This window comes from Filicampus tigris, chromosome 9, assembly GCF_054856515.1.
Source record: "Filicampus tigris isolate MCC_2025a chromosome 9, RoL_Ftig_1.0, whole genome shotgun sequence".
Taxonomy (NCBI): domain Eukaryota; kingdom Metazoa; phylum Chordata; class Actinopteri; order Syngnathiformes; family Syngnathidae; genus Filicampus; species Filicampus tigris.
Genome location: NC_141225.1, coordinates 17,368,840 through 17,384,987, shown reverse-complemented (window position 1 = coordinate 17,384,987; position 16,148 = coordinate 17,368,840). Strand labels below are relative to the sequence as shown.

The 16,148-nt window shown below is 42.4% G+C and overlaps 1 protein-coding gene across 6 annotated transcripts in view; it reads right to left on the bottom strand.

Annotated features, from left to right (window-relative positions):
- The window catches only part of ppfia4 (PTPRF interacting protein alpha 4), a 53,501-nt gene that overhangs the window by 5,572 nt on the left and 31,781 nt on the right, over window positions 1–16,148 (bottom strand). For 3 of the 6 annotated variants that reach the window (XM_086040340.1, XM_086040339.1, XM_086040344.1), the window contains 22 exons: window positions 15,860–16,024; window positions 14,695–14,769; window positions 13,550–13,621; window positions 12,547–12,768; window positions 11,960–12,094; window positions 11,208–11,342; window positions 10,423–10,506; window positions 9,715–9,846; window positions 9,558–9,620; window positions 8,976–9,073; window positions 8,069–8,198; window positions 7,522–7,718; window positions 6,047–6,275; window positions 5,930–5,965; window positions 5,686–5,807; window positions 5,394–5,515; window positions 4,101–4,182; window positions 3,918–3,999; window positions 3,607–3,807; window positions 1,975–2,037; window positions 1,598–1,624; window positions 417–592 (listed from right to left, as the gene is read on the bottom strand). In XM_086040340.1, the coding sequence (XP_085896466.1) occupies window positions 417–592; window positions 1,598–1,624; window positions 1,975–2,037; window positions 3,607–3,807; window positions 3,918–3,999; window positions 4,101–4,182; window positions 5,394–5,515; window positions 5,686–5,807; window positions 5,930–5,965; window positions 6,047–6,275; window positions 7,522–7,718; window positions 8,069–8,198; window positions 8,976–9,073; window positions 9,558–9,620; window positions 9,715–9,846; window positions 10,423–10,506; window positions 11,208–11,342; window positions 11,960–12,094; window positions 12,547–12,768; window positions 13,550–13,621; window positions 14,695–14,769; window positions 15,860–16,024 (2,648 nt within the window). Of the gene's footprint in view, window positions 1–416; window positions 593–1,597; window positions 1,625–1,974; window positions 2,038–3,606; window positions 3,808–3,917; window positions 4,000–4,100; window positions 4,183–5,393; window positions 5,516–5,685; window positions 5,808–5,929; window positions 5,966–6,046; window positions 6,276–7,521; window positions 7,719–8,068; window positions 8,199–8,975; window positions 9,074–9,557; window positions 9,621–9,714; window positions 9,847–10,422; window positions 10,507–11,207; window positions 11,343–11,959; window positions 12,095–12,546; window positions 12,769–13,535; window positions 13,622–14,694; window positions 14,770–15,859; window positions 16,025–16,148 lie in introns of those variants that run through there. The other 3 variants (XM_086040341.1, XM_086040342.1, XM_086040345.1) reach the window with 3 other exon arrangements.

Below are 16,148 nucleotides of genomic sequence, written 5' to 3'. Positions count from 1 at the left end.
GAGAATTGTGGCGTGTCCTATCTTTAAATTGCAAACCTTGCATGTTGCTATTCGCTTTTTTTTTTCAAATGCATCAAAAACATAATCCTTGAATCACAATTTTACAATCTTAGGAGCTCCCTCCATGACATTTGACCTCTGCACTCAACAGGCACTACACAAAAACGTCTTTCAAAAACAAATGGCACACAATTGAAAATGCACATTTTCAAACGTAAACGGGCAAGACTTGTCAAGTCCTGTGGTTGAAGTCTAAGTCAAGTCGAGTCTTTCATAAATTTTAGCCAAACTACTGCAAAGTCCGAAATTTAAGTCAGACTCCATTCAAGTCTTGTGATTTTAGTCCCCCACCTCCACGTCCTGTGTCACTGTTAAAAAGTCTCTGTTAAAAAAAGCTACATGTCCACGCTGCAGACCTGTGGAAACTGTCCACCATCTTGAGGTGGCTCCTCAGGTCTTTTTTGGTCAGGTGGTCCAGCATGCGTGCATCCACCAGACACTCCATGAAATAGGAGCGGTACTGAGGCAGGCCCAGGCTTGGCAGCCACTCGTTCCCTATCCACTCGTGATTCATGTCCCCATATGCCAGCGTCTGCAAGGAGAGGAGTGTTATTGATTTTCTACAACTAAATACTTCAATATGGGAAAGTGTGATTAATTAAATCACAACCTGTGTGGTTGGCAACAGCTGCTTGAGGGGAATCACCTCGAAATGTGTATATCTAGGTTAGATCACAATGTGTGGTCTTTCTTTGTTTTATTATTTACAGTCACAAACATTTTCGCATGCCAGCAGAGGTAATGCAAGCGTAGCAGATACCATTAATCATGGTTGCAATCCATTTAGCTATTACAGATGCAAGGTCCAGATATCGGTATCCTGACCAACCGGGAAACATAAAACCAACAAAACTATTAATAATGTTGTTGGTGGAACTTGGGCATTTTATTAAATCAAACCCATGAAGACCTAGTAAGGAGATTTCCCGCCCGCCCCCCACCCCCCATTGGACCAGTTAAAATCACTTCAAGATCTCTGTCATATTCCACATATATATATATATATGCACCCGTTTTTATCCATCTCAGGTGCCATTTTGTCACTTCATGTCGACTGAAAATGACATCACAGTTGCTCAGGGCTGAGGTAACGACCAATCACGGCTCACCTGTTTTCTGAAGCTGGGCCGTGATTGGTTGTTACCGGAGCCTTGAGCAACTGTGATGTCATTTTCAGGTGACAGAAGTGACAAAATGGCCGCCCCTTGATATGGATAAAAACATGTAGATTTTGCTGCTTAATTCATATTCTGCAAACACAATATTAATCAGAATATCAACTTTAGACTAGTGAGGCTGCATAGAGCAAATTATTGTAAAGGAAATGTTTGGGTTGACTTCCACTTTAAACTTCCAGCTTCCTGGAACACATTTTGTTTGACCTTACAGATGCGGCCGTATTTGGAAACGAGTTACAAATTGCACTGGCAGCTATCACTCACTGAGCTCAGGGTGCCAAATTGCTTTCATGAGTGGGAGCCGTGGATTTATGTGATACTGTGTGATTGGACGCATTTTGTCAGTGCTGCAACCTCACCTGCGCCCAGCTGCCCTCCTCATTCGCCTAAGTGGCAGCATGGCAGGAACAATAAACAAGTTAAAAGATCATGCGCATTAAACAAGCACATTTTGTAAAAATAGTCCTCATTTTTCACTCGGAACTACCTTAAAGAACACATCCACATGATTTGCCACAAACACAGACCCCAGCGCACATATCACATGAAGCACAGGTTACACGCCACAACCACACACACAAACACAAGTATCAACACAAGCACAGAGAAGCGTTAGTGTCTATAGTGTGTGTGTTTATAGTGGACATATGCGTGTCGTGGCAGAGACAGTAGGGGTGTGTGAGAGTGTTTGGTAGGAGTGGGGTAGAGGCAGGGGGAGCACCCAGATGGTACTGACCGCTTTTGTGGATGAAGCCAGGTTCTCCATCTCTTCATGAGTCACCCACACATTTCCGGAGGACTGCTCAGAGGACGCACACACACACCCACACACCCACACACAAACAAACAAACATGTATTTTCACACATGATGACCCCCACCCGTCCGCATGCACACGGATACAACCACACAACCACACAGACAAACATTTATTGTGTTGCGTGATGTCAAGGGAGGGCGTGTTTTTCAGATGTGCGACCACGTGTGTATCCTTTAGAAAGCCATTTGAGTCTTTATCTTGGATATCCAGGTTAAAACCCACGTACTAGTGCAGTCGTTCTCAAACATTAAAAAAAAAAAAAAAAAAAATGACCGATTGCTCCAGGTACCAACACAATGACCAACATTAAAATACAGTAACATAGTAGGTCTAAGTGTTCATTAAAATAATATTACAGTGTTGCAAGTCACTGTAACATTATGCACTGTTTGAACATTACATTATAATGTAAATATAGGAAAACTGTACTAAAAGGTTGGATAAAACTGAACTGTACTTACGTAGTGATTCTTTCAAGTACCACTAGAGTGAGCCCGAGTAGCTACCACATTTTGGGAATCACTGTACTGGTATGTTCTATGTTCTTAGAAGTAAGACAATTCAGCCCATTAGTCCAACAACTGTATAACTAACTAGTAATGTTTTTTTTACACTACTAAAGCCACTCTTGGCCTACTAGTATACAATCAAACCTTACTAGTAATCTATAGAGTTCCACTAGTAGCACCATTAGGCAGAACTTGTAAGCATGTTTAACTTACTAGTAACCCACTTAGCAATGATATCATACAAGCGACTTTTCATAAAGCCATTTCAGCATTTCTTCCATATTCTCAGTATCAAGATGCTGGTATTACTAGTGACATTATAAAATCTTACTAGTTAACATCCAGTGCTTCACAAGTAGTACTAGTAGTGTGCAAATATCAAGTAGTGCACAGCTTTGCCTCACTTGTAACATGTAGTTGTTGTTCCAGTATACCAAAGTTGTCCTACTTTTGAGCACAAAGAGCATACTAGTGCAAAAACTGTATGCTGGAGATCAAGGATATTAAACATTATTTGATATCTCTGATAAGGAGGCTACTAGTGCATGACACACCTACTAAGTCAAGCTTAGTAATGTTACTGGTGCAGCTCGGCAGTGTACTACTAAGGTTTAATTGCGTACTGGTAGACCAAATATGATACTGGTAGTGTATTTTTTTTTCTACAGTCGTTCTCCTAGTGAACTGTAGTCAGTTTACCAGTGCGCTAAATCGTCTAACTAGTGAGCACAAACAGCATCCTAGTACATGGACCTGAAGCCGATATCAATGATTTTGAATACATATTCAAATGGCTTTCCATTCTGTTGCCTTCTCCATGCGATTCAAATTAGTAGAAAAACACCCAGCAGTGGTGAATGTATCCAAACCAAAAAAGTGAGGCGTTATCAACTTATCACCAAAAAGGTGCAAGGGGATGGTGACTCTAAAGAGGTTTTCTGTGTACGTAATCTAAAGAAAATACAAGTTTAGTGTGGTTGCTATGCACATTTACATTCCTTAACAAGTGATACGCCCATTTGACAGCGGTGCGTATTTACCGTTCTGGAGGTCAGAGGTGCAGACGGGCTGGTGAGGGAGACCATCTCCTGGATGGCCAAGCGCAGTTTGAGTCGATGCAGCGGGTTACTGATGCCGATCTCCCTCTGGATCTCTGTGTCCGACAGGGCGGACATGATGGCTCCACTCTTCACATTAGCGCGACACGCTGCCACGTACCAAGCCGGCATGCCCACCCACAGCTGGTGAAGCGATTGACAGGTGAAACTGTTATGTGGTAGGACCGACGTAATGGCAAAGGTATAGGTGTGGGAAAAATGTCTCCTTCGTGCAGAAGAAGTGAAATCAGAACCTCCAGCCAGGAGACAACAGTTGGGCCGTCCCACTGCGCAAACGGTAAGCCTCTTTTCCTGGCGTCTTCCAGGAGCTCGTGTCTAAAGATGGAATTTAATTTAAGGAAAAAACGGGATTACAAAACAAGCAATACAAATTGGAGAAAATTCTACAATGTCAGCAGATGAACGTAAACTTTTACTTTTTCTTCATCCTGCGATCCCTCTCCGCTTGGGTGCCCAGTTTGCCCAGAGTCATAGTGTCTCCAACTGCCATGTCAAAGTCTGAAATACATTTGCAGTCTTTACCGTCTGCATCAGCGTGTAGGACTTAGTTGAGGCAAAGCTACGCTTCATTGACAAAATTATTGGGACATCCCTATGACAAAAGGACAAAATTGTCAATGGCGTTCTGGGAAGATGCTTTGCAACAAGGTGGAGTTTGTCTGTTGAATTTTCTGTCCATACCGAGTGGAACATTTTGAGTCAGCGATGTTGGATGAGAGTGCCTGTTCTACATTCTCTCTTTGTAAATTGATACGCTATGATAAATGATTAACAATTAAAATGACAAATAATCTACTACAGGGGTGCCAACAGCGTCTAGAACGGGCACATGAAGGGATCCAAGTATCCGGGTGATAAAACCAATGATTTACGGTTTTGGAATAAAAATAACTGTTGTTGCTAATTTTGTCCACCGGAGGGCAAACGGACAACCACTTAAATGACGTGAAATTGGCTGTTACTCAAGATTTGACACCTTATATTGAGGCATTTGTGAAGGCTAAAGATGGCATGTTTCAGGAACAAAGCACACCTACTGTGCTACCTTTGCACTGTGAAGATTACAGATACTGTGTGAATACCTCCCGTAGAAACATTCAAAGACACAGAATACTGTATTGAAAAATATCAGGAAACAGCTTCAGTTCAAAAGAGCTACTTTGGCTGAAGCCTTTTGTGCTTTTTTTCGTGCAATGCCACAACTTGTATGTATTTTATTTATGTCTACATCTGCAAGGAAGGTGGACAAGTGCGCTCTCTTTTTGAAAAGTTCTCACTTGCGTTTGTATGGTGTCAGGTGAGGTAGTAAAGATTTCCAGATGGAAGTGGAAATTTGTCAATTTAAAATGTGCAGATGTTAAAAAGTTGTTTTAGAAAAGGAACATATGGTATATAGAGCCACTCTGATCTGTACACTGCACATGTGTAAATGAAAGCACTGACTAATTATACTTCTGTGTTTACACTCATTTTTATTTTCCAAATGTACTTTTAAAAAAAAAAAAAAGGGAAACTTTTGGAATGTATAGCTAATTAGGCCACAAATGTATTCGTCCGGTCCACTTGAGCTGAAATTGGGGTGAATGTGGCGACTGAACTCAAATGACTTTGACACTCCAGCTCTACGATAATACAACCCTAAATCAGACCCCTTGTTGATTAATCGAAAAATATGCTCAAGGTGTGTCACCAATATAGAGTGAGCCTACCTGTTAACGCTGGTAGGGGTTGTCCATCCCTGGCAAAATCCCTGGTTGGCTCCATTCGACCCCCTTTCTCCTTCTTCCCAAACAACCGGCCAATAGATGACTTAATACCTTTCTTCGGTTTTCTGCAATCAGTTCACATGAGACGTAATCATCAGCTGGGAGTTAGCTTGGCCTTAGTGTTTCCGTCTCGAAAAGCGTCGGCATGCAGACTCCTCTTAGAATAGGAATTCAACGAACATGATCCCGTCTGGCCTAATTGTCATCACTTTGTGTCGCGTGAGCGTGTTTATACCCTCGTCCATCTTCCAGACTGCCTGTAAACTGGGCGAAATTGGTTTCCAGACGTAAACTGCGCGGCGAGGAAGGAGGCGACGTCTCACACTTGATCGTTGCCTTGTCCACCTCCACTGGTGACTGTAAAAAGTCAACAATCTCAGCAACAGGACGGTAGAAATGAAGCAATTGTATGAAGAGGCGACTTATGGATATGATAAGAGAGAAGAAGTGAGGAGGAAATGTGCGAAAAGTTCACTTACTGCAACTTTTCTCCGGTGTTTCCTCAAGTCACTTGGCTACCAGGAAATAAAACACATTAAAAAAAAAAAAAAAGGCTCCGTCTGTTATGAACCTTGTGCTGTCTGTGTGCTTCTTACCAGAGTCATGATGCCTAGATGGTGGCTGGTGTTGCGCGCGTGGTGTTTAGGCGTGGAGTGGCCGCTGGTAGGCGGCGAAGAGGATGACGCCAAGGACTGGGCCGTGGCCGACGTGGGGAGCGCCCGTGGTCGGAGCGTCACGTTGAGTCCATCCATGCTGCCGCTGTTCATGCGTGACTCAATCTCATCCGAGCGCAGGTCAGCTGACTCTCTCTCCACCTGGATCATCCTGTGCATAGCACACAATAAATGTTAGCTGAGTGTTTTACCTGCTCCGTGGAAATTGTGTCTTCGTCACTGGTTGTCTGTTAGCAGAATTATGCAAAAACAATTCAAACATCCTGGTAGGCTGCGGCAGCGTGTGGACATTCAGGATTTGTATTTTCGTCAACATTGCGAGACTTTCATTAATAATGTCAGTGAACAATGAATACAAAATCCAAACATATACAGGTGTGCATTTATCAAGGTATACACTTTGATGCTAGTCCAATTACTACAATTATTTGGCCTTGGCCTTGCTATACTAGTCAACAGAGCTGGGCAATTTACTAAATATTTGCGGTCCGTTTATGGCCGTCCGCCTAGAGCAGGGACACCCTTCCACCATCCACTTATCCGCCATTTTATCCGGATGGATCAAATAGTAATCATCACTATCATTTTAAATGGGCTTCTGTTAGCCCCCACTCCTCCAACTATTTTTTTTTAATTGAATAATAAACGGAATTCATTCCACATTAAAAAAATGGGAGCTCAAAAGGGGTTGTTTTATCTGCAACTAACTTCCCGTTAATGTACGTCAATATGAATGTAATTGTCCAAAATATAAGTGATTATTTGTCTAAATAGAGTGTGAATGTGAATGTTTGTCTATGTGTGCCCTGTGATTCACTGGCGACCATTCCAGGATGTGCTCCGGCTTTTATTCCAAAGCCAGCCGGGCTCCAGCTCTCAAGTGACCGTGGACAGGGTAAGGCGTAGAAAATGCTAATGAATGAGTCCTAACGTACATCATGTAATGTAACAGAAACTGACTGCGACAAGATTGGAGGCTGACCACATCCTCGGAGGCGCTGTTATGGATTTCTACATTGACGACCGTTGGGCCCCTTCTCACTTCATCGATGTCATCTTCCTGCAGCACTTCATTTGATTAACTTTCACATCACTTTAACAAACACTGTATAGTACTATAATGTGTGTTCAATGTTGCCCACTCGGCATCCATTGCAGCCTGATCATCCTGGACGGGGGATTTCCCCCATCTGTGGTCCCTTCTCAAGGTTTCTCACTTTTCCCCAGATGTTTTTTTTGTTTTTAGTTTTTCCTTGCCCTCCTGCGGGTTAAGATCAGGGGATGTCGTGTATATGATCCGGTGCATATGTGAAGCCCTTTGAGACTTTCCTGTGATTAAGGGCTATATAAATAAATTTGACTTGACTTGACTTTGACTTGACTTGACTTAATGTCACCTTATCTCTTCGTTGATCGCGTCAAGCTGCTCCTGCAGCATCAGAGCCAGAGTCTGAGCGTCCGATTGACCGCTTGGGGAAAGCATGGCCGAGCTGACGTCGTCGTCCAGGTCCGACTCGCCCTCGATGTCGCTGCCGAGGAGGTGGCTGACGCTCCCTCGCAGCGAAGGGTAGTCCTGTTCGAACATGCCGCAAACCTAGACACAACAGACACGCGCGCGAGCGGTCACATATTGAGCGAATAAACACACCGACGCGGATGGATGATGTCAAAATAAATAAATAACTGGCACACTTGAGGGTCGTTGTGAATGTGAATGAACGAGGGACTTACATTAGAGAGCATGTCCATGTCAGCAGGTGAGGGACAGATAAAGAGAGGTTAGTAGAGAATGAAGTTGAAGCATGAAGATCACTGCATGAAGCTCCTCATCATAGACCAACAGCGCACAGAAACTTACGAGCAAAACAAAAACTCCATTTTGGCTTAGAGTGCCTTAGGGGGTGGATCGTGACGGTTTGGCAAAATACAGAATGTTATTCGCACCTTGTTTGGATCGTCCCGTAGTGCTGAGAGTCTGCCCTTTTGTGCCCGCCGGATTACATTTGTGCTGTAGTGGCCATCTTGGCCCTCCACCACAGAGAAACGAAGGTCACTTGCACTGCCCAAATGAGACCTGCGGTGACATTAAAGCAACGCTGTGTCATATGTCAGTTTTTGTTGAGTATGGCGGCGCCATGTGGACAAAAGCGGTAGTGTTTTGAAAAAAATCAACCACATTTCCCATGCGTGCCAGCGCGTAGTGTCGTGAAATCCTGAGCCATCCTTATAGCGAAAGGAGGAAGTGAGTATGCCGTAAAGCAATTCAGGACATTTGTATTTTTTTGTGTGCCAGGGTTGATCCCATCCTCCTCAAAGTTGCTTTGTGCCAGTAAAAACAATATAGACACCCTCAGGGCAGGAAGTCCCATTGAACAACTGTACTTGAAAGTCAATCAAGTTTGATCAAAAGAGGGGTGAAACATTTTTATTAAGGTCAATTTCTTGCCCAGTGTTGCTTTAAACAACAACAAGAAAAATCAGCAGCATTAATCATGTTGCTAAATAAGGGAAGCAAAAGTATAAACACGTCTCGGAGTGTGGCACAATTCTGTGCAGAAACAGAACAACAATAATATTTTTTAAAAACTATTTTAGATTCATCATCTGATTTAATTAGATCCGATTTCTGAACCCTAATTGAGCCAAGGCACATATCTTATATTGGAAAAATCTAGCTGTGCACCAACAAACTACAATTTCAAAAAAAGTGGATACACAGGCTGCAGATAGATGGACAACGGTACATCAGTCATGGCTTACTAATGTGCCACGGCACAGTGCTAAAGAATCACTACATTTGATTGTGCGGGTAGTGTATATAATGTACTGTACGATGTGAATGTGTGTGTACCGAGGGTGACTTGAACTTCCATCTCCAAATGCCCCACTGCGACGTTTCAAATGGTCAATCTCATTCCGCAGTTTCTCAATCTCGCCAATCAGACGTTCCTGCATGAAAAGAGAATCCAACAACACAATTAAAAATGTACATAAAAAAACATGATTAAATAATTTGTAAATAAACTGGTTCCATGGACAAAGGTTTTGGGGAAATCAAATTAAACCGATTAAAAAAGTCATCAAAAACGGAAGAATCAGCTAGTTTTCTGTTACTGTTAAAAATAATACATAGATATGATTGTTAATCTTCACAGAGGAACACAACACCTGGCTTTCCTTTGTGGTATGGTAAGCTCTACTGCTCCCGCCTCAACAGATCATCCAGGCAATTTAATAACCATTGAAAGCTTGATTAATTGTAAATTTGTTGTACTAAAATCTGTTTTATTATCATCATTATGTGACATCTCAGATGACTTAAAAAAATAAATAAAAAGAAGCAATTATATGCAGTGTTTTTTAATCCCTCCCTCTGGATACATGACTAATTATTTGAATCCATCAGTTTCAGATTGATTTCAAGTGCACTGACCCGTGTGTGATGGAATTCTTCCAGCTGTTTCTGACAGTTCTCGAGATCTTGAATAAGAGAGTTCTGGACACAAAGAGAATGAAGTTATGTCAAAACGTATGTCAGATGTGCAAACTGCATATTTATTTAAGGCCATAATGAAGTGTATAGGCCTCGCCTTGTCCTCCAGTGCAGCCATGCGTTCCTTCAAATGGAGCTGCAGCCGTTCATTGGACTCAGTGAGGAGACGGTCCACCGTGTCGGATAAACGCTTGTTGTGTTCTTCATTCATCTTCTCCCGCTGACGGGCCTGATGTGCGCGCACAAGACCGGCAGACTTCATTTTCTTTTCATCATTTATGCTGAGACCTTTTAAAGCATGACGTGCGTGCTTAGTCAAAGAAGACTGGCTGCCAGATAAACTGTGGGTCCGCTTGGTAAACAATGCATCTCGTTTAATTACAGCCATTTTTTTTTTTGCGGCAATGAAAAGATGTGCATATTGATGTGAATCAATACAGAGACACACAAACACACATTCTCAGAGAGCGCCATCAACTAAATATAGACAAACAATGGCAGTGTGAGGGAAAAATTAGCCAAGCGTGAATTATTCCAAATCTAAAGATAGCAGCAAATCACTCTTATAGAGGGAGGGCGGGCGTACGTGTCGCGGGGACGGTATGTGGATTTGGTTCAAATTCATGCAACAATGAACCAGGAAAATGATGTGTGTGTCTGTGTGAGTGTCTGCATGAGGGAGCACAGAGGCGAGGCATCCGACTAATATGAAGCATCAGTCCACACACACGCACACACACTGAGAGGTCAGAGAGACCCTGCAGGGCATGCACACACATTCTTTTACACAAACACCCATACAGACCCTTCCTAGTTCTTGGTTCTTCTCCTCCAGTTGTGACTCCAGCTGTCTGAGCCGCTCCTCCACGTTGCCATGACGCTCCTCGGCCTAAAAGGAGAAATTCTCTTATTAAAGTGGAAATCAACCCAAACATATTTTTCAAGAATATGTTCACAGCAGGCCCACTAGTTGAAACACGGCATTCTGATTAATAATGCGTTTGTTGAATATGAGTTAAGCAGCAAAAGCAACCCGTTTTTAGCCATCTCAGGGGGCAGACATTTTCTCATCTCCGTCGACTGAAAATGACATCACAACTGCTCAGGGCTCAGGTAACGACCAATCACGGCTCAGGTTCAGAAAACAGGTCAGCCGTGATTGGTCGTTACCTGAGCCCTGAGTTGTTGTGATGTCATTTTCAGTCGACAGTGACAAAATGGCCGCCCCTGGAGATGGCTAAAAACCAGTGGATTAACTCTTATTCCACAAACGCAATATTTATCCGAATGCCTTGTTTCAACTAGTGGGCTTGCATAGAACATATTCTTGAAAAAAGCATGTTTGGGTTGACTTCAACTTTAAAGTCCTTGCAAAGTGAAATCACAGATTTGCTCCTAAATAAATTATAGGCCTGTAGATCAGGAAAAAAAGCACTCTTCACTGTAGTGTGTCAAATTTACAAGACATCTTTGACTGCTAAGCTCCATTATGTTTTACGTTTGCAACTTGCTGACGCTTCTTGTTCCTTTAATTGTCATCACGTTTCAATGACCATGCATTGATACAATATGTAGGTGTGTGTGTATAACCTTGGACAGTGCTGCTACTCGTTGTGCCAGCTCAGCCTCCACCTCTGGCAGCGTCTCAGCCTTCCTCATGGTTTGAGCCAACCTCTGCTCGGCCATCTCCAGCATCTCCTGCAGCTGGCGCACCTTCTCCTCACTCTGACTCACAAAAAGACACACAGCTGAGTGTGAGAGCAGTGAACAGGAGACAGTTGTGCAGCGAGTGAGGAAACGCTCATGTGGAGAATGTTGCTTGAATTCCCCTTTGGGACCTGAACTCAGATTCACCCTGCACTTCACATGAACCTTCTAGAAAAAAAAAAAACCATTACCTTGCATACACATACTGTAGATGCAAATCATTTATAAGTTGGAAGAGTCCAACCATCCATTTTCTATCACACTGTACAAGTGCTAATTTCTCTGAGGCAAGCCTGTCAAAAATAACGTTATTTTGCAAATAAAAATTAATTTTGACCTAGGATGCATGTATTTCACTGTACAGTGTGTCCTCAGTTAACAACAAAGTTCCGTGACTATGGCAGCGATGTAACCTAAATTTGTACGTAAACCAGAACAGTTTATCACTAACCTTCACTTTGCATGAAACACAAACCCCATTTAAAACTTCCATCCATTGCAACTTTGGTCATATGGTGCCCACTTGTTGACTTGGAGTGCTAAATACGCCACAACTGAGATTAGCAATAAGACAGCTATTTTTTTTTTTTGTATTTTGACAGCTAAGCACTGCTTGGCCATTGTGAGCATGTCACCTGTCTGTGCAGGGAGTCCTTGGTGGCCAATTCGTTCTCCAGCTTGTCATTGAGGTCGTGGATGTGTGTGGTTTCTCGCTGGGCGGCAAGGTAACGTTTTTCCAACGTTGTTATTCTTTCCTCCATGTCTTCTCTCTGCAAGCCCAGAGACACGATCATATTCAACCACAAATCCAAAAGGGCTTTTACTGCAATGTGTGTAGTGCTAAAAGGCAGAAATACAAGTATGGCTGACAAGATCCTTTCAGCGCAGTATTTGCAATGTTCACATTTTATGAATTAAAAATTCATCTTATCAATGAAATTACCTTTTTTTTTCTCAATATACATATAACTGTCAATTGATTCTACTTATTCACTGAGCAGTTAGGGCTAAATCTAGTACTCAAGATTAATGAGACCTTCAAGGTCAGAAAATCAAGGTTCAACACTCATTATTCACAACTTTAGAGGGATTGATTGCTATTAGCTTCCTGTGAACCACAATAATGATGTTTTATTAACCTTTTATCTTATTTTGCTTTACCTTGCACCTCGCCTTGTGTCCACTATAAAAAGATTATAGATTTTATGTTCCCGCGTCTCACCTCTCTCTGCTCCCTCTGCTGTTTGATGGACAGCTCCTCACTGCGACTCAGCTCTCGCCGAGCACTCGCCAGCTCGGCCTCCAGCTCGGCCACACGACCACTAAGAGAGGCGGAGTGCTCGCGGGTCTGGGCCAGCTCTTTACCGGTTCTGTCCAGCAGCTCTTGAAGCTCGGACGCACGGCCGCCGTCATCATGAACGTCTATGGAGCCATTGGGAAGTCTCTGCAAGGTGGACGTGCGCCATTAATGGACATGCGAGCACATTCAGGCATCAAAAATAAGGTCAGGTCTGAGTGGTGCATATTTGAACATGTTAATGGCAACAACAAAGATAGCTGATAAAGATGGATGACCTAGATAACACTGTGGTGAGTTCATGCAAACATGGATGTTTGAGGCTACGCCGCCATGTTGTTGTTTTGATGTTTCCCCTCTCTTAAGTTAATGCAAACATGGATGTTTGAGGCTACGCCGCCATGTTGTTGTTTTGATGTTTCTCCTCTCTTCACAGCTCAAAGTGAAGTGGATTAATTGAACAGACCTTAAGGGACACAGACAGGCAACCAAGTGGGCAGTCCAAGTTATTTGGATGCTCTTGCCTCATTGTGAACACAGAAACAGACATGCACGAAAAAAAACCCAACAACACAGGTGTATTACAAGCAAACTGCTTGAAGTGGTGCAATTAAACACACCAGGTGATTCTCTCACTAGTTTGTTTTTAAAGAGTCAAACGCTCCAAACTGACTGAAAATGCCCATGATCTTTTGCTCGGCATTTTTTTCAAGTGAGAAATCACCACAATTTATGTTGTTCCAAACATGTAGGGTTGGCAGTACCACTGGTATAATAAGTGATCATGTGGCCAATGTAACCAAACATCCAGTAATCACTCTTAGTTAAAGTTAAAGTAGGAATAATGTGGGTGTGATGCTGTGCGCGGCCGACAGACTGTCTTAAAATAAAGCACGGAGCAGAAAAACAATCACACAGTCAGGAAGACCTTCCATGGAGGTTTGGATCCATCTGTTCGCTCCACTGAGTCACCTTCCTTCCTTTGTCTCACCATGTTCAGCTGTAATGTAGAATGGGGGAAAAAAAAAAAAAAAAAAAAATCACATTTCACTCTTCTCTGAGCGAATCCATAAACTAAGCTCTCAAGAGTTGCAAGCCCTTTCTAACTTTAAACGGTCTGAAAAAAACTCATACAATCTGCTTTGACTGAGCCTGTTATTAATAATTTCCGAAAGGCCTATTATAGAACATTCAGTGTACACCACGTTGCGCATCCAGAGCCAGCGGCCTTTCAATAATATTATTAGATTATTTTGACTACTGCCTCTTAATTTAATCACATTTGATGTTTATTTAGTTGGCTTTCCATTTTCAAGCCCTTTAGGATGCACTATTGAAAAGCGCTTTATCCAATGTACACAAATGTTAGAATATTATGGAAGTCATTTTCCTGGACAACGCCTCTTTAAAGTGGAAGTCAACCCAAACATATTATTTCAAGAATATGTTCTATGTAGGCCCACTAGTTGAAACAAGGCAATACAATGTATGAATGATGATGATGATGAATATAAAATATGAATTATGCAGCAAAATCTACCCGTTTTTAGCCATCTCAGGGGGCGGCCATTTTGTCACTTCTTTTGACTGAAAATGACATCACACACCCTCATGGCTCAGATAACGACCAATCATGGCTCACTTGTTTTCTGAAGCTGATCTGAGCTGGTCGTTATCTGAGCCCTGAGGGTGTGTGATGTCATTTTCAGTCGACAGAAGTGAAAAATGTCCGCCCCCGGAGATGGCTAAAAACGGGTGGATTTTGCTGCTTAACTCATATTTGACAAACACATTATTAATCAGAATGACGTGTTTCAACTAGTGGGCCTGCATAGAACATATTCTTAAAAAAAAATTTTTTTGTTGACTTCCGCTTTAATGTTTTACTGAACACTCCTGCTTCATACCAAAAGATTCTAATCAGCCTCAATGATGACATTATGACACACATTTCCTGTCTACTAGCTAGTGAAGCGTGCTCACTGTAAGAAATGGAAGCTTCCATTCGAGACAGATTTTTTATTTAGTTGGCCTACCATCACACATTTGATCAAACAGTTGCAATCACCTCACCTCTTGTGTGGTAGCTGACAGCTGTCCCTCCAGGGTGGATACCCTCTCCAGAGCCACGCGAAGCCTCTCACGCACCTGACCAGCACACACCCATACGATATTTCTTACGTCACCCTCCGTGTAACCACGTAATCTGTGTTAGTGAGTTAGGCTTGTTTTTTGACCAATGTTGTGTTTTAATAACAGGGTTTGATATTATAACCAGTCTTGTAATGTAATGGAGTACAAATACTTGGTTAGTGTACTTAATGGCTTGTGCCAACAAAAATACACACATTACTTTTCTTGGTGGAGGTTAGCGCTCTCCTGAGTGTTATTCTCGTCAGTTAATTTGAACCTACATACAGGGGGGCCTCGGGCTACCACGGGGTTCCGTTCCTAAGGCAGTGATGACTTTGTACGAGAGTCACAATGCACCTAGAACTAACCGACGCTGACATTGTTGCAACATTATACTTACAGTAAATCAAAACGAGTTAATTGCTTATTGTTCATTACTTCAAAACGTCATTATCACCGTAGATTTTTGTATAAGGCAATCAAGTACTTTAAGTCCTTGTTTGTGCCGTGTGACAATGTATTCTTATGCCACACGATGCTTGGAACCTCGAAACGTTTTATGTTGGGAGCTTTGTAATCCAGGGACGACCTTTAAACAATTTCCACAAGACTTTGTAGAGTGTAGAAGGTGACACGTGGACCAAGGGGGTAGCGTATTACAAAAATGCTGTCCTTATAAGTGTTTCTAAATTGCCTTATGCCTGTATTGAAGTCTTTGTAAATCATTTATAACCATAACATTTGGACTCGGTAGCCTATTTGGAAACCACGATGGACTTCCACACAAGCATTCGTGTAAATTGTGAGACTGTATTTGCATTACGGTAATTAAAACTACTTCACAACAATGAAAGAAGCAAAGTAGTCAATTTAATTGTGGGGGTAGTAGCAGTAGGTTATACCCGAGCTGTTCTTAGCAATGCCATTGTATCAGTTGACTCACTTTGTGCCGCTAAACATGAATACGATAATAAAACATAATAATTTATATACAACTCAAGGGCTTTCCTTATTATGAAGTGGTAGCTCCGTTCTGCGAGTTTCCACAAATGTCTACGGGTATAACATAGTGTCCTCATAATCCATCGTGTTTGAAGGTGTTCACCTTTTCATCCAGAGCCTTGTGATGTTCAAACAACGACTTGAGCGCTTTGAGGACCTCAACCTCACTGGAGACTCCAGATGGTGGGGGGGGCTGCCTCTTCACAACCGTCATCCTGAGGCTGCGCTCGTGACGAGACACCAAACACTCCAGGTGCTCCAGAAGCAGCTACACACACACGCACGCACAGACAAACACACACAGAGAATCCACATTAAACCATTTTTTAATCAATGTTACGTATACCGGATAGCAAATTAACATCAAAGAGAATGCTATGTTTAATCTGACA